Below are 20,891 nucleotides of genomic sequence, written 5' to 3' on the forward strand. Positions count from 1 at the left end.
TGATGACTCACCGGTTTGTGAAACTGAACCTGGAGGCTTCAAATGATCAGAGAGCAGCGTTAGAAAATCATTCAGGAACAACTCTTCGCACAGAAACAGGAACGATGGAGCGACTCTGTTTCCTTTTGTGTCTGATATGTGTGTCCTCAACACTGGTGAGTTTCTCTGATGTTTTTAAATAATTTTACAAAGATGTGGCCCTGAAATTTTTTTCTTTGTCATTTTACTGTATACTATGTGTTGTTTAATAAATAACAAGAATAATTATGTATTTACTGATCACACATATGTTTATTATTTACTGATATGAATACATGAACATAGAATTTGGCTGTTCTATTTATAAAGATGTCGAGCACACTGTCTTATCCATTATTTACTCTTTTATTTTACTACCTAAGTTTATTAGATATATTTCTGGTAATTATTATTATTATTATTATTGATTTATATGAATATAGTAACAAAAGATTTAGCAGTTGTGGACGTCGGCTTGAGCAGAATGCTGAATACTGATCAATCAAAGAAACAGTCACTATCTTTAGCTGTTTTAAGAATTCAAATAAAGGATGTGTAACTTAGCAGACCTAACAAAACAGAGCTTCATTTATACTTACAGTTTTTATATATATTATTTAAAGCCAGTTATTTAAATACTGCAGACTGATTAACTACCACTGACCTAAAATTTTCGTATGCAACATTTAACCTCCTAAGACCCAAACTTTTCCACGGCATGCATTTTTAATTTCTCTTTGATATTTGAGCATATTGGGGCCAGATGAATGTAAAAACAAAGAATTACCTGATTATTATTTTTTTACCTGATTTTTTTCTCTTAAAAAAATTATAGCCACATATGAGGATATTCATTTAATATTTCGACAGAACAGTAGCAGTTTAATGTCCTCGTAAGTGAATATCAGGCCCATGTAGAGCAAAATTGAGTATTTTGGTCTAAATAACCCAAAATGTGATGTCCACATATGTGGACGTCAGGTAAATGGACTGATTCTTATATGGCGCTTTTCTACTCTCCCAGAGTACTCAAAGCGCTGTATACAACATGCCTCATTCACCCATTCATACAAGCGCTTCTAAACTCAAGTGCAACTAATAAGCATTCACACACATTCACACTCCGATGAACGCATCGGAGGGCAACTTGGGGTTAGTATCTTGCCCAAGGATATTTGGCATGCAGACTGGGGCAGCCAGGAATCAAACCACCAACCTTCCAATCAGTAGTTGATCTGCTCTACCACCTGAGCCACAGCCACCCCAGGGTCCTAGGAGGATGATAAGAAAAATAATTATGTACTAATAACAGTATAAAATTGAGTACATTTCAAAATAAATTTGCAATAAATAAATTTGAAAAGTATTTCTGCTTATATAATTATTGTAATTGTGGATTTTACTTTATAAAAATTATTAATAAAATCTTTATTTGTGGGTAAGAAGCAAACAATTTAAATATTTTTAGTCAGTAATATTATTCCAAAGAAACACCTCCTAATTTGAGCAGTTCAATTGAAATTGGTTATACGTGTTATAATGTACATGTCTGATGTGCAGCATCTGTTTTTAAGATTTTTAGTTAGTTTTATCAAAGAAGTTCAGAATGTATCACCAAGCCTTTAACCAGGGTTTTGTTTAAGTAGGGTTTCATTGTAAAAGTCCTTGTTGTAGACCAAATGGACTAAAATAGCTGCTCTGTCACAAAGACTCTTTGCTTGCAACTATATGTGCATAGTCACCCCTCAAAAATCCATTGTACACCAAGAACAACCAGAGACACTAGCTATGTTTTCTGCCCTAACTAAAACAATGTTGACTTTCTTGTCTTCGTCTAGGCCCAGGTTGATCCCAGGGGAGCTCGTCCAGTGGAGCAGGGCACCAGAAGTGAAAAATGTGCCACTGAGAAGGAATGGCCTTTCTGCACAGACGTTGAATGGGTATGCAGATTCTCTGTTGTCTCTCAGAGCTCAAGCTAGGCAAAGTTCTTATTGACCTCAATTAATGTGTGCAATTTTAAGATTCAATGTTTACAAGAAAGCTGGACTGGTGAAATTCCAGTTTCTGTCAGTGCAAAAGTCTAACTATGTACTTAATCGATAAGATTTCAAAATTATGTCTTAGTGTTTATATATGGTAAAGAGATGCTGCTATAATAAGGGAAGGAAATCTGTCAGCACGAGCCGATTGCAATAATTAATGCTTAAAATGACAGAAATCTATAATAAATGTTATATTGTGAATGACCATGAGGGAGGTCTTTATGGGTAGGAAAAATGGTTAAACTTGTGAAAATACACTACAGAATGTACAATCCGGGCCAGACTGGAGCTTTTGTGCCTCTGGTTGTACTGCCAATTATTAGAATAACCTGTTGTTCTATATTTAAATGACTCTGATTTTCATGTGACACAGAAATAAGGAATAATTATGTCTTCTCTTTGGTCATCCATTAGGGCCCTAAATGTCCATCAGGCTGCAGGATCCAGGGTCTGATGGAGAAATACGATCACAATATGCTGAAGAAGATCGAGAAAATCCGCAGCCTGCTGGATCAAAACAAGGCCAAACATCGCTCCGCTGATACGGTGTCGAAACAGACCTACACCTACTTGAAAGAAAAGCTAACCACTGACGCTGGTTAGTGTGGCTTTGTGCACTTCTTCTGTTTCCCAGTCAAGAGTTTAATGGTTACAGGAACCCAGTCTAGGTGGTTATAGGACACCTGGAAGTTGTTTCACAGTTAAATAAATATCTGCATAAACTGATCAAAAGTGCAACCCTAACAAGCAGCTTTAAAGGTGTACACAGTCATATTTAAAAGATATTTAGCGGAAAGAAATGGGACATGGGAGTGCGCACCAGTTTGTGGAAGCCATCATGTGGTTTTATTCCCAATATTATCTCAATTATTTATATCCAGCAGAACCCTCCCATCTCCGGACAGCTGACAAAATGCATTTAAACAAAAGTAAGAATCAATCCATCCATTTATTAAACTAAACGTTTCCTGTTTTCTTCTACTAGGTGGCGACAACAACTACCTTGAATTGGCTCAGACTCTTCGTCAGAGGATCACAGACATGAAGATTAAAATCGACAAACAGATGACTGTACTGGCAGCCCTGAGGGATCAGGTCAAAGACCAGGTCACAGAGATGCAGAGACTGGAGGTATACCAAGCCAGCACAGTCAAAAATACATGTTTGCATAAAAAACATGACAAGAACATCCTTAAAAGTATTTACAAATGCACTAGAGAAGAAAGAATTTAAAGTACTGAGGATAGTTGACTATGCAAAAATATTGAAATGCCTGTAACCAACAGTAGTGAAGCCACAGGTTTCAGAAGTCTAGAAGAAAGAAAATAAGAACATTTTAAAAAGCACTTAGCCAGCGCCAAATCACAACAACAGTCACCTCTAGTTGCTTTATGCTGTAAGGTAAAGACCTTAGAATAATACAGAGAAAACTCCAACAATCCGTTGAACCCTTAAAGCAAGCCCTTGGCGACAGTAGGAAGGAAGAACTCCCTTTTAACAGGAAGAAACAGCAGAACCAAGTTCAGGGAGGGACATCCATCTGCCGTGACCAGTTGGGGGTGAGGGAAAGAAGGCAGGACACAATAAATCAACATAAATCAGTATAATAAATATCTACACATGGATATATTCAGATTTGTACTGCGAATGTAGCTCAACTTCTGACAAAACTCTGAATATTAATTAATCAAAAGGTCCGATTAACTAAAGTAAAATCTTTTTATGGCACCTGTGTAACAGTGAGAAGCAGTAAAATATTGTTTTTTATTGTAAAGATATGTTACAATGGCAGAGTGAATTTGTTCACATATATTTAAAACTACCACTTTTTTTACAAGTTACTTTTTTTTTACTCTTGGGTTTCACATTTTTTAAAAAAACTTGATCTCCTCTTTCAGGTGGATATTGATATTAAGCTTCGTTCCTGCAAAGGATCCTGTGGAGGCTACTCTGAGTACCAAGTGGACACGGAAAGCTATGTCACCTTGAATAAACAGGTGAGAATTCAAGCGACCACATCTATCCACCCAGTTAAGGGTGAATAAATTAAAAACAAGCTCATTAAATTGCCAATCAGCAGAGTGAGTCAATAAATAACTAATTGTGGGGTTTGCATACAGTGAAACACCAGCTATCTCGAGTAATCTGCTGTTTTAAATACATTTTAAGTCCAAGTAATTTCACCTCTCACAATTTCTTAGGTTTTTGCATATCTGTCCCATTTTATTGACCACTAGAGATAACCTTGGAAAAAACTTCTTTTTCCTATTTTTAAATGGAAAAAGAAGTATTTTTAAAAGCTACCCAAACCTACATGGCTCTATGCAGAACTGTAATTGCCCCCAAAACTTAATAACTTGTGCCACCCTTGACATGAAGAACTTAAATAATTTGCTATAACTGTCAATGAGTCTTCACAGTTTTCACCCATTTGCAGTTTGCCATTACTTTTGTCACCAAAATAAAGTTATTACTTTACATCTGTTAAAAGTGGTTTAAAGTTTAAAGGGTTGCGGGTCGGACTCAAACTCAGGTCGGCCACTCTAATCATACAGGATTTGGTCACCTGCTCATCCCACCAAGCCAAAACATGAGAATAAATAGTGAGAAATACACTATTTTAAGATAACATTGGAAATAAAACAACCAAAAAGAAAGTTTTTATTGGCTGTTTTTTGAAAGGTAATAAATTCAAAGATACAGAAAAAGTTATATTTGTTAAAAAGTCAAAATATTTAGTTGTGACCATTTTTATATTCAATTTTTTCAGAATTAATAAAAAGATATTTTTGTGTAAGATTTGTGTTTGTCATTCTTCTGACAATTGAATTTTTCCCAACATTAGGTTGTGAACTTCTCTTTCTGTCTGTCTTTCCAGGTCCAGCAGTTAGACTCCCAGGCACCCCAGAATGTCGAGACTGTGGGGACGCTGTACGTGATGAAGAGCAGGCCGCTAAGGGATATGGTTGTGGATAGCAACTTCAAATCCGGGGCCGTTGAAGGAGCAGCAGGACAGCAGACTGCAGACAAGTTCCCTGATGTAAGAGAGCCGTCACATTTAGATTTCATCTCTTAACAAGCATTACGTTGCTGGTAACTTTTCAGGTTTAGAGGTATATTCAAAAATAACTATTATTATGGCGTTTTCATGTACTTCAAATGGAAATCTTACAATAGGAGAGAGATAAGGCCAAAATTGCCTTTAGTTGACATTCTCCTGAAAGCTAAGCGCCTCATTTCTAAAACTATGCATCTTTACCATGTGGCTAAAATGTTAATCTTAACTCTAAGCGGTAATGCAGTGATTGATGAAAATCTTAAGTAAATGCATCCCATTGTTTACATCTTGCACCAGTGAGCTAGTGTTTGATTGTTTTATGCTACTTTGGAGCACTTTTTGTCCCCTTGGATTGCCCACTAGTGGAGTTCTAAGACCCAGAGGAAGCAGACATATCAAATTTTGATATCAACTGACATTTGTTATTGACAGTTTAGTCTTTTTAAAACGTTTGACAGCATTTAGTTCAATTCAATTTAATTTTAAATACCCTAAAATTTGATTCCTTTTGGTTTGTGGTTCTTATTTGGTTAACTGTACTGTATGTTTGGAAACTTTAGGCTTTTATGTTACACAAACATTTATTGGGAATTGTTATGGCACCATGAAAAAAATGTCAGGGACTTCTCAAGCAAGAAGCAGCTATTGAGTTACTGACCTTCCGGAAGTTGGAAACCATTCTCCCTCTTGAGCAGGATCTATCATTTCATCAAATTCTGTTAATATTGCTCTATATTTGTATAAAAAAGTACTTTCACTGAACCAATATTCCTTAAGAGTTTTTTTCTCTTTTCTTTTTCTAGGTGAGGACTGTCCATTTGGTCCTGGAAGAGGAAGGCTCTAGCTCATCCCCAGCAACTGTTTCCAAGGTCCCAGGTACTTCCTTCTCTTCGTCTACATCCTCATCCACCTCATCTTCATCGTCCACCTCTTCCACATCATCTAGATCAATCACTGAGATTAGTGGTCGTGGCGACGCGGACACGTTTGGTTTGGGTGGAGGGTCGCATAGCCTCGGCCAACCCAGTACAAGTCATGTGTCCACCAAAACCATCACCTGCACCAAGAGAACCCGAACAACTGTGGTTCATACAAGCGATGGGCCAGTGGAAAGGACAGAGGAGGTGATAGAAGGAGGACCCGGATGCCAGGTGACAGGAGACTTCACCAAGGGTGGGATAAGCTCCTTGTTCCCCTCTCTCAGCCATACATCTTCATCCTCTTCTACTGGCTCCACCAAGACCGTACATCTCAGCAGCACTAAGGGCAGCGTCTCTGGAAATACCAAAACTGGGTTTAGCGATCCATTCGACTCTGATGTCGGGCTCGACCTTGGCGCGTTTCTGACTGACAATACAGAAGATGATGTTCCTGATTTTCACGCCAGGAGTGTGAAGGTCACATCACGAATCGAACGCCAGGCGGATTATGTAGGAAAAGGTACTGAAACTGACCTGGAGTAAAATATACAAAGCCAAGAAGAAAATGATTAGCTAGATAGCATGCATTAGCATCAGATAGCTTGCTAGCTAGCCCTATGTACCAAAATGATAAGTGAATACAGCATTTTTTGTTGTTTGTTTCTGGAGTTTAAATATTTTAAGATTTCCCATATAATACATTTGATAAAAACATATTTCTCATTGATAGTTTACCAATCAACAAATTCCTGATTAGCGATTAACCAAACTCTCCAAAAATCCTGCAAATATCACCACCCACATCCGTCCTGCTAGCCACAGACTTATTTGCCACAAAAGAGTGTTTAACATAGAGATCAGGAGACGAAGAATCGACTGCCAGCAAGTTTAGCTTTTGTCGATGAAGTGTCCATTTTAGCCAGTCCACGCTAACTCGCGGTTTGCGGTATGCCCCTCTCTGTTTACAGATTGCGTTGAAATCTACCAGAACCATCTGAATGGGGAAACAAATGGCCTGTTTAAGATCAAACCTGGCGGCACCGACTCTGAGGCAGTAGTGGATGTTTACTGCCAGCAGGAGGGTATTATGGGAGGGTGGTTGTTAGTCCAGCAGCGAGAGAGTGGTGCACTCAGCTTCAACCACAGCTGGGTTGAATACCGCAATGGGTTTGGATCAGTGGACACTCAGGGCAAAGGCGAGTTTTGGTTAGGCAACCATAACCTCCACTTGCTAAGTAATGAAAGTGAGACTATGCTGAAAGTTGAACTAGAGGACTGGGAAGGTGCTGTAGCCAGTGCAGAGTACACTATACGGGTAGGATCAGAGGCGGAGGGGTACCCGCTGCATGTCTCCACATACAGCGGGGATGCTGGGGATGCTCTATTAATGCCAAAAGCATCTGATTTATCCCACAACGGAATGAAATTCAGCACCTTCGACAAAGATAACGATAGATCGGAGCATAATTGTGCAGAGATTTATGGGGGTGGGTGGTGGTACAACAACTGCCAGTCAGCTAATTTAAACGGTATTTATTATAAAGGCACATATGACCCCAAAACAAACATCCCACATGGAACCGAGAATGGAGTTGTGTGGGTGACATACAAACCAGCAAATTACAGCCTGAAAACTGTTCGGATGTTTATCCGACCAACTGCTTTTTAACTTGAAAAAACAGGTGAATAGATAACAACCAGAGGACAAAAACCAAAGGTAGAATCAATCTATCTGTGCAATAAGTACTTTCTGTTTGTGAGCATGCTGTGTAAACAGTATTGATTCTTTTGTTAGCACTACCAGTCCAATGTTCTTGCAGTGACCCAATGTTTTTCGTGTTTCTCAACCACTGAACTCTGCTCAATCAATAAAGACTCAGTCTTCACTTTACTCACTGTGGTTTGTGTTCTCATTTCCCACTAAATAAATAACTTGAATTTAATCTTATTGACTTGAATTGAAACTTAAAGATAGAAAATATGTACAAAATCTATCAAAATATTAAACCACATGGTTGCAGAGTAATAAACCACATGTAAAATAACTGGGTATTAGGAGTATTTATATGGTCTTATAGACTGTATGTATAACTGGCACTCACTTTGCTATTAATATTTTAAAAATAAAGCGCAATATAAGGATATATTATTTCATAATGTGAGTAATACAAAATATATGTTAAAATATTCTGAATGGGTATATCTAGTTTGTAGTGTCAAAGATTGCCGCTGAAAAGTAAAGCAGTTAACCATGCTAAGTCATTCTGTGTTTGATGAATTGTATTTATTGTTATGTTGTCTTCCTTCCTTCTTAGAGTTGCTGGGTTGATGATGACGTGTTAGCACACATAACATGCAAATTGAACTCCGCGCAAGAATTAGCCAAAGCAAGTATTGTCGAATGTGTGTACACAAGGAACTGGTGACAAAAAGTTCTTACACAATATGATATAGTGCAAGAAATACTACTACTACTAATGGTAATAATAATTCAAAACTTTAAAAATTTATATGTGCATTGCTGAATTTAGGCATCAAAACAACAGGAACTACATAAAGATTACAAGATTAAAAAACATGAATGTGAAAACATGAAAACAAGATAGTGATTAAGTATTATTACCGAAAATAAGAAAAAGTATTCAGAAGGCATTAAAATGTTATGCACAAGTCATTCTATAAAGGAGATCTGAGTATCCCTTTGTTTTAAACCCTGAAACTTATAACAGTATCACATTCTTTGATCTGTGCTTCAAAATACTGAGTTAAGAGTCCTCAGATTTCTAAAGGAACAAAGTCGTTGTTTTCATTTAAAAGAAATAACAAAAAATCTCACATATAGATGACCTAATACATTTATTAGGCTGTCACTTAATGTATTTTTTTTGTTAAATTCAATTCAGTTCAGTTTTATTTATATATAATATATATATAACACCAAATAACACAGCAGTTGCCTCAAGGCACTTCACATTGTAAGGTAAAGCTGTCCTAAATTAAAAGTATTTATAATAACGAGAATCTTTAATGGTTAATCCATCAGTGTGTGCAAACTCTAATCAAAATTATATTTCTAATGCTAAAATATAACTATTATTATCCATCATTTTTAAAATGCATTTTATTATTTATTAAAATGTATTTTTTACCATATAATAAAGCGCATCTTTAGATTATGATTAAGATGCCAGATAGCAGTTATTTTACTTACGAACATGAACAAAAAAAAAAAAAATGGTTCTTCAATGTCAGTTAATTCGTTTTTGTTCAGTGTGAAAGCTCAAATTTCAGTATAAAAATGGCACATTCAGTTTATTTGCCTATAAATAACAATTAAATGAGACATACAACTGTAAAAGTTACCAAGGCACTCTTAGGATACAATTTATTTGAATTGATTTAAATGAAAATATGCTTTGAGTGCTCCAAGAGAGTAGAAAAGCTCTCTATAAGAATCAACTATTTAAATACCAACTGTGACTAGCAATACCTGTGATACTGTATATAACCCATAGAGGGCATTAAAAATAAAAGCACCAATGTGGTCTAGCGCAGATTAGTATGCAACATAACAACAGGATCTACATAAAGATTACATTTTAACTGTAACATCCTTGTGTTTTTTATGTAATAAGTTTTTATGGTCATTGTTTTTATCTCTGGCCTGGTGATAAGGACATTGGAAAGTTATCTTTTATGCTTTTTATCCATAGAGCCCATTTTCACCTCACAGTTTCATAACTAATATTGATTTTGTGCTTGTTTTTCATGTGGAAATGTTAAATAACAACCCCGAAGTTACTGATCTTTGTACAGTCCACAAGTTCCATCAGTGACACAAAATAAACACAAGAAAGTGCACGCAAATCACATTTCGTTTGTACTGTCCTATTTGAATTAGAGCACAGTTGAAGGTGGACTTTTTTTTCCCTCTCTGCAGTGTGTATCAGGTTCAAACAGCAGAATGAAGATGGCCGACCGTCCCCCAGTGCAACCCAGATGTACAGGAAGCAGCAATGTGAAGCAAAACTAGAGACCCCGCTGTGTTTAGATGATGACTGGGTAAGAAGCATACAAGCACATAAATACAACTCTATTGATGAGTACTATAAAGAAAATCATTTGCTAGTTTAAACCATTGTAATATCAGGATGTGAAAATAATTTGAGTTTCTTGAGCTTAAATTAAAAGAAATTCACAGAAAACATGAGGGAAACCAACTTAAGTGCTCTCTTTGAGAGGAAGAGGGCACTTGGGTTTTGGTGTCCAGTACTCTTGACCACCACACGTCAGCTTTAGCCAAAGGTGACCAGCCATACTGAAAGAGGTCACTATGTTAGAAAACCAGCAAACCAGCATTTATTGACTTGCTCAGTCTCATAAACCAATAGGCAGAAAATCACCTTACACAAGCAGCCACCTTTAGCTGAAGTGCAAAGCGCACAGATGACATCTACAAAAACTTTGAATTGAATCCAGGATTTGCTCTTGATAACTGGTAGAATTTAAACATTTTCAGTCGACTTACGTATTATTACACAATTGCTTGAAAACTTAAACTAGCACACCTAAAGTACTTTTTATCTTGCTTTTATTTGTCAGGGATCGCAATCTAAAATACATCAGTCAAAAGGTTTAAGCTGTTTAAGCAGTAACTACATCTGTTCTGATATCCTTCCCTGTTTGAGATCAGTGGGGTTATCATTACAGTTACACATCCTAGAATAAAAACAAAACACCCCCTCTTCTTCCCAAAAAAGGACATAACCACATTAACCATTAAGCCAGTTAATTTGAGAAAAATGTCAATAATGAAATTGTTTCAATCAATTCCAGTTTATTTTATCTGTAACCCATGCACTGACACACATCCAACAGCTGGCAAGATGTAGACTAAATTTCAAAGTTGGTAAAGAATTTGGAAAGATTTCTTTAACGTTTCAATTTTTTCTTTGTAATCTGTCTTAAAATAAATAGTTACTCGTGAACTAAGTGTTATCAGTATAATTCATGAATACTCTGGCACCACTGATAACAATTGATTGTTATGAAGGACAGTCCTACAACATGGCTTAATTAGCAGTTGTCTAATTATTTGAATTATTTCAACCCAGCACCGTGCTACCACTTTACTAGCATTACTCTGAAAAATCTAAAGCGCAAAGTGTAAATAAGATGGGTTTTTTTTGTTGTTATGATGCATGATAACTCAGAATGACCTGTTACTATGATGCACTGCCAACCTGACCTGTTCTCTTGTCCTTCTCCAAAGTTTTCTAAATGCCCGCCTGGCTGCAGACTCCAAGGTTTGATCTCACAGATGGAAAACAAAGTGGAAAGAAAACTGCGGGAGGTGTGTAAAACAGCAGAGATGTATGAAGATGCAACAGAGAAGTCCATGACTACAATGACTCACATATACAACTTTAACCGGCGAGTCATCATCAACAGATACAGTTAAGACTCTTTGGGGATGTTTGGATTTGTGGTTGTGGATAAAATAATTCGTAAATACTTACTAAAGTAATGCTGAGTTACTAATGCAGAATTTCATCTCTAGTGTTTAAGCTGAAATTCGTGGAACAAGCAGAAGAATTGGGCAGAAATTTCACAACGCTACAGAAACGATCAAGCAGTCTGTCCCAACAGATAAAAAAACTGATTAGCAAACTGCAGAAACAGACAGAGGAGCTATATCGAACAGAGGTAAGACATAAACAAATACTATTGATTGGTCGATTGTGCAATTGTTTGACTGTATTTACATTTAAGACTTGTTGATTACCTTATTCTTCTGACACTGATTGCTGCAATGTTTTAAATTAATGCCCTAAAACATTTTATTTTATATTTGACACGTTAAACAACTCAGTGTAGTTAGTATTAATGGAATGCCATTTCATAAATGGCGTTATTGTCCTCTATTGCAAAGAAACAGATTTCAGACAAGTTATGTTCAACCTGATACATTTATATTTTTTGTAATACTTTTTCTTACTTTGTTTTTTGTTCTTTATGGTGTTTGTTGCTTGAATAACTGCTTATTCAACTTGTTTTTGTTGCCAGGTGGACATTGACATGAAGCTACGAGCCTGTCGCGGGTCTTGCCAGTCTGTGCTGCCATTTGAAATTGATCATCCCGACTATCACATCCTTCGAACTCACATGGAAGACATGGACAAGACTCTAAACAGAAGAGCCAAAGCACCTTTACCTCCTGCAGGCATCCCACATATTAAGCTCCAGCCTATAGACATAGTCCCAGAACCAGCTGAAGGATACAAGACGATCCCGACAGTCCAGAAAGAACTACTGACCCAATTTGAGGACATTGAACAGAATCAGATCATTTTGGAGGAGCTACTGGAGGAGTTAGAGGATGTAAATGATCACAATCATGTAGAAAGGTTTAATTAAATATGGGGCTGACAGAAAACAAGGAAGCACATTGTAATCTTGTTACTTAAATAACCATTATTTTGTTTCATCTGCAAAGTTTAGCTATCGTTTCAGTTTATATTTGGATCAGCAATGTGAGTAGTTTGTGGGCTAGTCTTTTCCATATTTTTCGGTGGTATGTCATTTGAATAGATGAGATAACATGAAGAATAACTCTGATTTATGACATGCTGTTTTACAGTTCAATCCAGGGGCATTTTTGATTAAAAACAATGGGGGGGAAAAGCCTTTTGGTGAATTTAAATATAGTTAAACTACTAACGTTAATGATGCAGTCTGTGTTCTGCTGGGAAACTTTGAGTCAAGGTATTAGTGGATGTTACTGTGACATCTCCCTAAACACACCCACAGTACACTCCCACTTTTGGCAGTGGAACTGCCTTACAGCATCTGCTTTGTCAGGCAAGAGAATAGACCCCACAAGCAAAAGCTAGCTTGTGTTATTACATTGAAGAGGTGGACTGTGCTTTTTTCAAAGGATGATGGGAGTAGACAGTATTACTAATTCTGTGCCTTATCAATGCACCTGAGAAATTCTCCTGTTACCTCCATTCATTATCCAGACAATGCACTCCTGTTTGGTCATCTGTTATTTACCTCACAAACTCCATGATTAGGCAATAAAACTATTACTTTACCCTCGCTGTGCAGTCATTGCTTTATGCAACTTACTAAATTTTATTTGTGTAAGTGAAAATGCTGTCTGAATGGTTACAAGTTGCTATCCATTGTATCCTTATTCTGTTTTATTAAATAGTTTCTGATAACCAATTTTGTTTTATATTTATGTTTACTTGAGTTTACTGGATGACTGGATATCATCCCTGTCAATTATAATCAAAACTTTAAACTCCAAAACTTGCAAAAAATTAAATAATCAATGTTTTTACATTTAATTCATTGTCACATAAATCCTTTAATAGTTTTCTTGGTATGCAGCAAAAATGAGCAGATGATTCCAGTGGTACCAGATTTGTCTTATTTATGTCACAGAAGTGCTCATAGTGTTTAAGCAAAAGAACATTTAAATAGCAAAGACATTTTTGTTTCTTAGGTGAAATAACCAACACAAACAATATAATATGTTCCTCAATGTGTTTATTGAGTAGTCGAGGACAGTTTGCATCAACTCATCCTTATAGTTGTCACACATAACAAAAAAGGACAGATCGCAGCATATTTACTCACAACTAATTAGGTTTTTTTCTCTTACTTTTGTTGGTAACAAGTTTATCTGACATCCCCAACATATTTTTAATACTTGCATTGCTCCTGCATTACTTTAGCCTTGTTTTTTAGTTCTCGTTACAGTTTGTTGACACTTAGTGTTAGTTATTTGTAAATCTGCATGTCATATACCATTTAGTTTGGCACCTTCTTTTATATGTTATGTGCATCGACACTCTTGGATTATCTGGAGGCAAAGTAAGGCCTGATCTTCATGCTAATAGCCTTGAGCGAGTACCAGCTGCCCTTCCAGTTCATCCACACCACACCATCATCTGTGCCATGCTTGGCCATCTGTCGTGTGTAGGCTCCTCCAATGTAGTACCGCCCATTGGGATTGGCTGAGTGGCAGCGATTGTACCACCAGCCACCTCCATCCTCCTTGGAGCACTGTTTGGTGGGATTACCAGGGGTCCTGATTGGTACGGACAAGAAGAGTAAAGTTAAAATGTGAAATTTCTGAAAAATTCTAAATCTGAGCTATTACCATTTACATTTATTACATAACATTACATTTAGATGCTGGTAGATGTATTAACTACTGCCACATTTAGTTTATAGAGGGGTGTTAAAGCCAAAGTCAAAATCCTTTTGAACATATTTAACAGACTGAGTAAACTTGTGGGTCATCCAAAATGCTAAGATGGGCTTGATTTCTTTACATTTTAGTAACATGATAATTAGCTGTTACAGCTAGTATTCTAGTATTTATATTTTAAGTAATAATTTATTATTTACTTTTTTTAGGATACCTACCAGTTGTCGTTGTCTCTGTCGTAGGTACTGAACATCATGCCATTGTGAATGGTCATAGTACGGTTTTCACCAAAGAGCTCAAGAGATCCTTCCAGGAAACAGTTGCCAGCATTACCAGAATAACCACCAACAGCAAGCACGTAGTTGGATGTCTCTGATTGGACAGTGAACTGGTTGTACTGGGCATGGACCTGATTAAAAGCAGAAACCAGTTTTAATTTAATTCCTAACTGACATAGTCATTAGAAGGAGTAGGTGAAAACACTGTAATATTGCATTCATGTCTTCCTGATAATTAACTATTAGACCCTAACCATTAATGCAAATTACAATTTCCTAAATTCAAAAAAACTTTTTTTGAAATTGCTTCTTTTTTTTAGATCAACTATTCAAAACTGTACACAATTTGCTTTATTATCAAATAAACAAATTTCTACATTTAAAATTCACAGGAGTCTACAATTATCAAGCTTAAACTTTTTCACTAGTCCTATGATAATTTCTTGGACCTGCCAATCCCTTTAAAAACTCACCTTGGCTCCTGTCCAGTCCTCCATCTCGATGAGAACCTCAGTTGGGCCCATCTTAGTCAGCTGACTGATACGGTCATTACCCAGCCAGTATTCACCTGTAGGCATGTAAGAAGGTATATTACAGTAGCTGACCAGAAATAAGTGTAACCATTAAGAAAGGGTTACAGTACATTTTTGTCTTGTGTTTTAACTCTCTTACCAGGAGTCGCACAGTGACCCTTGCCAGAATCAAAGGCAATATTTCCAAATCCACGGCGATATTCGTCCCAGCGTCGACCAAAGTCAACACTGCCATCAAGCCTATTCTGGATAAGAAGCCATCCTGGGAACAAATTTAAAAAGGAAATGTAAAAAAGACAAACCTTAACTGAAAACCATTAAATCACAGTAATGATCAAAGAAAAGTCTCACCTCCATTCTGGGAGGCCTGATCACAGAAAACCTTGTATGGAGGGTAAAAGGCATCAGGCTGGATCATATACATCTGGGAATCTACTCCTCCCCGACGGAAGATGTCCTCACACTCTTTACCTAAAACAAACAAAAGAAAAAGCTTTAACATCTGTGGAGCTTCTAAGTCATTCAGGTCATGATAGTCTTAAGTGTTTAAGTTCACAGCAAGTAGCCTCTCTCTAGCTTTTTTTGTCATTTCTTACCAGAAACTACTGGTATGGGACATTTAGTCTTGCATGGCGTCTTGCACTCATCCCTCTGGGCCTGGATGGCCTTCTCCAGCTTCTGTATCTTCAGCTTGATCTTGTCCAGGACCCCCTGGAGTCATGACATGTTATAAATTAGAACAAGGCTGATTGTACTGTTTTTGTTCTCATTTTCTATCATATAAATTCTACATGGTTCCTAAACTTGAAAAACACACTGTATCATTATAATTATACTATTATATGTATACTACTATGTCACTTTGTATTTACCTGCAATAATCTGATATTGGAAGGGAACACAGTATCCACTATCTCTTTGATGTAGGTGTGCTGCTCCTCCACTCGGTCGGTGTACTGACTAACTACCCTACTGTTGTCTAAGAGCACAAGAAAACAGAAAAAACATGTTCAGCATTTCACATTTTCAGATATTATTTTAAGGCAGGCATTTTTAATGAAACAACTATTATAAACCAATAGTGTTTAATGGTTACCATAGAAACTTTTTTTGCTTGCTTTCTAAAAATTTTGTATTTAATTAGATGTGATTCACTGTATTTCATTGTATTTGTTTTATTTATTAACTTGTAACACTCACAGAATTACTGGCAATTAGTTATAATTGATATATTGTAATGTCAGTACAAATAAATTTAATCAGGCCATAGTTATAAATAATCTTTGGGTTGTTTTTTTTTTTTACATTTTCAGTGTTATATTGCAAATTTCTTTCGCACCGTTGGATAGTCTTTGCCTCTCCCTCAGCGAGTTGGAAATGCCATTGACGTAGTTGAAGACAGTGTTGGAGGACTGGGACAAATCATTCACCTGAGGCTTGAGTTCGTCAATGCTCTGTGTAAAACAGTTGCAAAAAATAAAACAAATACAGGAGGTTGAACTTAGTCTTTTCACAAAGTAATGATTTCCCATAGTTGGTTTAAACTCATATCCAAACCAAACCTTATTCTGCTAATCATAGCAGCAAACATTTTTGCTAATGTTTGCTTGGAAAGATCTCAAAGATGATGACTACCGCCCTTTAAATGATTGCACAAGTTTGATTTACCCTCTTGACATTTCTCTCTTGCTTCAGCAACGTGGTCTTTAGATCGCAGCCAGTGGGACACAAAACACCCTGATGGACAAAAGCAAAACAAGTTAAGCTAACTTCTCTTGTGTCACTAAAATACATGTTCTTTGACTTTGTTCTAATTTTCTGACTTCAAAGTAGCTTATTAATGTAACTTAAAGGCAATAAAAAACTACAGTTAACATCAGCAATTAAAGGTTTCCCAAGAACACCCCAGTCACAGACCAATTGATTTTGATGGAAACTGCTTGTTTTCAGCTAGGTGAACCTGGTCACAAATAGGCATATGGTGCTTTCTTTCTGCGGTTATCCCATAGCTTGCATGGAAGCAAACATTGATCAACTAATTGTGGCAGACTTTGCATTTTATTTGTACATTCATAATAAACTGAACACTAAAATTTGCACTTTTTACTTTTCATTTTACTTTTCATTGTAGTAACTAGTTGGACCAAATAGTTGCATATCCTCACTATCTGCACATCCTCTACAGAGAAAATATCAAAGTACAGTATGACAGTAAAATAATAAGGGCACCTTATTTACCCTTTTTAATTTACCCTTTACCCTTTTTAATTTTTCATATTTATTTCCTATCTTATTCATAGCCTTTCCTTTTTTGTTTTCTTTAGGTCACGAGCAGTTGTCCAAGCATTTCACTACATATCGTACTGTGTATGACTGTGTACGTGACAAATAAAATTTGAATTTGATTTGATTTAATGTCTATATAGTTGTGCAATATACTGGGATATTCATATTAGAGCTATTTGTATCCATTAAACCTATTTTGTTACATTTTGTAACTACGCAATATATTGTGTTAATCAATTGTGTTTAGTTAGGAACTTTTCTTGCTGTACTGGAGCAACTGTGACCACATAATTTCCTCTTGGAAAGTATTCTGGTCCTGACATCACCTAAGACCACTGGCCTATATTTAATTGTATGTGTGTTACTATTATCTTTTTTTTTTTTTTTTTTTTTTACCATCTCCTCTGAAGCATGTGTACATCCTCCTGCCTCGGGCTGCTCAACTTTCTCCTGCATCTGTCGGCCACCAACTGGAGCAGGAGTGGGGCGCCCACGATACCTTAATGAAAAAAATAATTTAAAAAACACACACAAATATACCGGCGATTATTTGTTATTTGTATCCCCTACAGTGGCACCGCAGACCACATCATGCCACTTTGCTGTATTTCACAAAATTTTATTATTAACGAAATTTTATTGCCAATTTTATACTATAAGATTTCATTTCATTTCATCTATATCATAAGGATGGCTGCGTTAGATTTTGTTTCTTTTCACTGTTTTTATTTCATTTATTAAAAAAAAAAAGCCTTACCTGCTACCACTGCTGACAGGAGGAGGGGCATATCTATTTCCAGTGAAGGTCTCCCTGCCCTTTTGTAGTGGGCGGTGACCACGAGCATCTACAGCTGTTCCATTTGATTCCGGTGTTGCCTGTGGAAGATTTTAAGAAACTGCTGTGAGTAACAAATTTCCTCTCATTTCATAAATGTTGTTTTAAAGACATATTTCAAATTAAATCATGGCAGTGAGAATACTATAAAACTATGCTGGACAACCAAAATATTAAAATTAAAGAAACAATGTATTCCATAAACATATATGATTATTTATTTCAAATTGTTACAGATCTGGGTTAATTAAACCATCCATCCATCCATCCATTCGCTTCCGCTTATCCTTTTCAGGGTCGTGGGGGGCGCTGGAGCCTATCCCAGCTGTCATAGGGCGAAAGGCGGGGTACACCCTGGACAGGTCGCCAGTCTGTCGCAGGGCTAACACATAGGGACAGACAACCATTCACATTCACACCTAGTGGCAATTTGGATTAATCAATTAACCTATCCCCACAAGCTGCATGTCTTTGGACGGTGGGAGGAAGCCGGAGTACCCGGAGAGAACCCACGCAAACACGAGGAGAACATACAAACTCCACACAGAAAGACCCAGGCCTGATGGAGGAATTGAACTCAGGACCTTCTTGCTGTGCGGCAACAGTGCTAACCACCGTGCCACCGTGCTAATTAAATCATGTTAAAAAAAATGCTACATTTATTAGACCACGTCACAAAAATGAGGAAGCACAAATAAATGGTCTGTAAAATGGTCTGTATTTTTATAACGCTTTACTACATTCACACACTGGTGATGGCAAGCTACAGTGTAGCTACAGTCGCCCTGGGGCGCACTGAGAGAGGCGAGGCTGCTGGACACTGGCGCCACCGGGCCCTCTGACCAAAATATTTTATAAATACATCAAAAACTTGTTTATGCCATTCTTTTTATGGCATATAGAGTGCTCTCTTTTCAGTATTGTAAGTATATAAATGTAACTTGTCACCTTGATCATAAAATAACAGTGTGCCTTATATTTTGTTTTCTAAAACAGTAAATTGGAAAACTCATGGATGTCAATATTACTATCGACAATATTGTTTTCCAAAAATATATATCTTAGCATTAACAACACAATTTTGATTAGAGATTTTACGCATACTGGTGGATTAATCATACGATAAACATAAAAATTCTGATTCTGGTAATTACCAGTACTACTACTCTTAATTTAGGGCAGAACTGGCATAAAACCTCAAAACATTCGGTGGTGGTCAGACAAATTTGGTAAGAACTGTATTTAAAAAGTAAAACTTGAAATTATTTCAAAAACATGTTTCAATTTCTCCCAAACAAATTTAGCTCCTAACGTAGATCTTATTTTTTTTTAATTATGTGTAATCTATGTTTTAGCACCATTTGTCCATTGAGAATTAGAATTGAGAAGTTCTCATATGTGCAAATCAAATAAAAGATAAACCCAATCAAAATAGATACATGAATAAAAATAAAACAAAACAAGCAATGCATTTTTTTCAAGTCTAGCATTTCTCAGTAAAAATAGACCCAATCTGTGAAGAAATGTATTTCATAAAATAACATAACAGATAGACAGGTAGATATTTTGATAATAACACAGCTGAAATTTTAAACATAGTTCTTTACACAGTGTACACTCTTTTAAAAACTAACTGATACACTATGAAAGTAAGTTTAATATATTTTATTGACTATGTCCTTTCATCAAAGGAATTAATCAAAAAAATGTGTGATATAAAAACGTTTCCGCTTTAGACACATACTCACCAAGTCATCATCCTCTTCGTTATCAAACTCAAGGTCCTGTGCCCAGGCGACATACACACACAGATAAACCAACAGCAGTATCTTCATGGTGTACTTTATGAAGTTAGTCTTGTCACACACTGTCCAAACTGCCTTTTCTCTCCCAGACATTTGATTTTACCACATATTTATCCTCCATCTCTGCACATGCGTAGGCGTCCTCCCCCACTTGTATTGATCTGTTCCGTAACTGTTGGGACAGTTTACCCAATCTTAGTCACTGCCACACTAGGTAAGTCTGGGGAATGTCAATGAACAAAAGGGCAAAGGGGCCGAAAGGCAGAATGCCACAAAATGTGGTAACTTGTGTTTTTAAAAAGCTGTTTCTATCTAGTGAAACTTTTTCAGAACAATGTTATGATAGCAGCAAAAGCATCATTGCTTTAAAATAACATTTGAAATTCTTAGTTTCAGGAGTGGCAGATTGGTTAGAAACGTAGTGGCCTTAACTGTCCTTTAATATCAAAAACATAATATTAAAGAGGAGAAATTATATAACGTATTCTTTGAAGTGTGAAGAGTGTTTAGTGTTGGGAACTGTCTCCAGCGCTCCTTGATTCCTGTTTACTTTTGTTGTTTTCATTAGGAAAATGCAGAAAATGTACAGTGAGAACAGTTTTACGGTTTTCCCGAAGAACCTGCAGTGAGTCATGCATTGATTGGAGGTTAGGATGTTGAAACAACTGATATTTGTTTAAATCCAAAAGGGTACATTGTACAATGTTATGAAATCACTAAAATCAACACAGAGTCATGCGTGCACAAATGTGTGCTGCTGGACAAAGTATAATGTATTAAAAACCTTTGTTCTTTAACCTAATTTTTAGTAGTAGTTACTTTGTACTAAAGTGTGGCAGCCCCCACCCACTGCAACTCTCCCATATAAGAGTCACAATACCTTTCTTGGAAG

At 36.5% G+C, this 20,891-nt stretch overlaps 3 protein-coding genes across 3 annotated transcripts; 2 read left to right on the forward strand and 1 right to left on the reverse strand.

Moving 5' to 3' along the window:
• Positions 1–7,929, forward strand: fga (fibrinogen alpha chain). The gene is made up of 8 exons (XM_004572299.4): positions 1–155; positions 1,857–1,958; positions 2,475–2,658; positions 3,046–3,191; positions 3,959–4,057; positions 4,939–5,100; positions 5,922–6,558; positions 7,007–7,929. Exons 1-8 carry the CDS (start codon positions 3–5, stop codon positions 7,705–7,707), a joined length of 2,184 nt encoding a protein of 727 aa, XP_004572356.3. The 5' UTR covers positions 1–2; the 3' UTR covers positions 7,708–7,929.
• A 1,496-nt stretch (positions 7,930–9,425) lies between these two features.
• On the forward strand, positions 9,426–13,262 carry LOC101467072 (fibrinogen alpha chain). Its single transcript, XM_004572298.4, has 4 exons — positions 9,426–10,100; positions 11,311–11,494; positions 11,599–11,744; positions 12,105–13,262. Exons 1-4 carry the CDS (start codon positions 10,038–10,040, stop codon positions 12,453–12,455), a joined length of 744 nt encoding a protein of 247 aa, XP_004572355.1. The 5' UTR covers positions 9,426–10,037; the 3' UTR covers positions 12,456–13,262.
• Positions 13,263–13,578: 316 nt separating this feature from the next.
• On the reverse strand, positions 13,579–20,102 carry fgb (fibrinogen beta chain). The gene is made up of 12 exons (XM_004572297.5): positions 19,943–20,102; positions 18,117–18,235; positions 17,756–17,858; positions 16,742–16,810; positions 16,413–16,527; positions 15,946–16,052; positions 15,670–15,784; positions 15,425–15,544; positions 15,213–15,335; positions 15,014–15,108; positions 14,481–14,671; positions 13,579–14,139 (listed from the first exon to the last, which is right to left on the reverse strand). The coding sequence occupies exons 1-12, from the start codon at positions 20,090–20,092 to the stop codon at positions 13,908–13,910; spliced, it is 1,539 nt and encodes a 512-aa protein (XP_004572354.1). The 5' UTR covers positions 20,093–20,102; the 3' UTR covers positions 13,579–13,907.
• Positions 20,103–20,891: the final 789 nt, after the last annotated feature.

This window comes from Maylandia zebra, linkage group LG3 (assembly GCF_041146795.1).
Source record: "Maylandia zebra isolate NMK-2024a linkage group LG3, Mzebra_GT3a, whole genome shotgun sequence".
In the NCBI taxonomy this organism is placed as follows: Eukaryota; Metazoa; Chordata; class Actinopteri; order Cichliformes; family Cichlidae; genus Maylandia; species Maylandia zebra.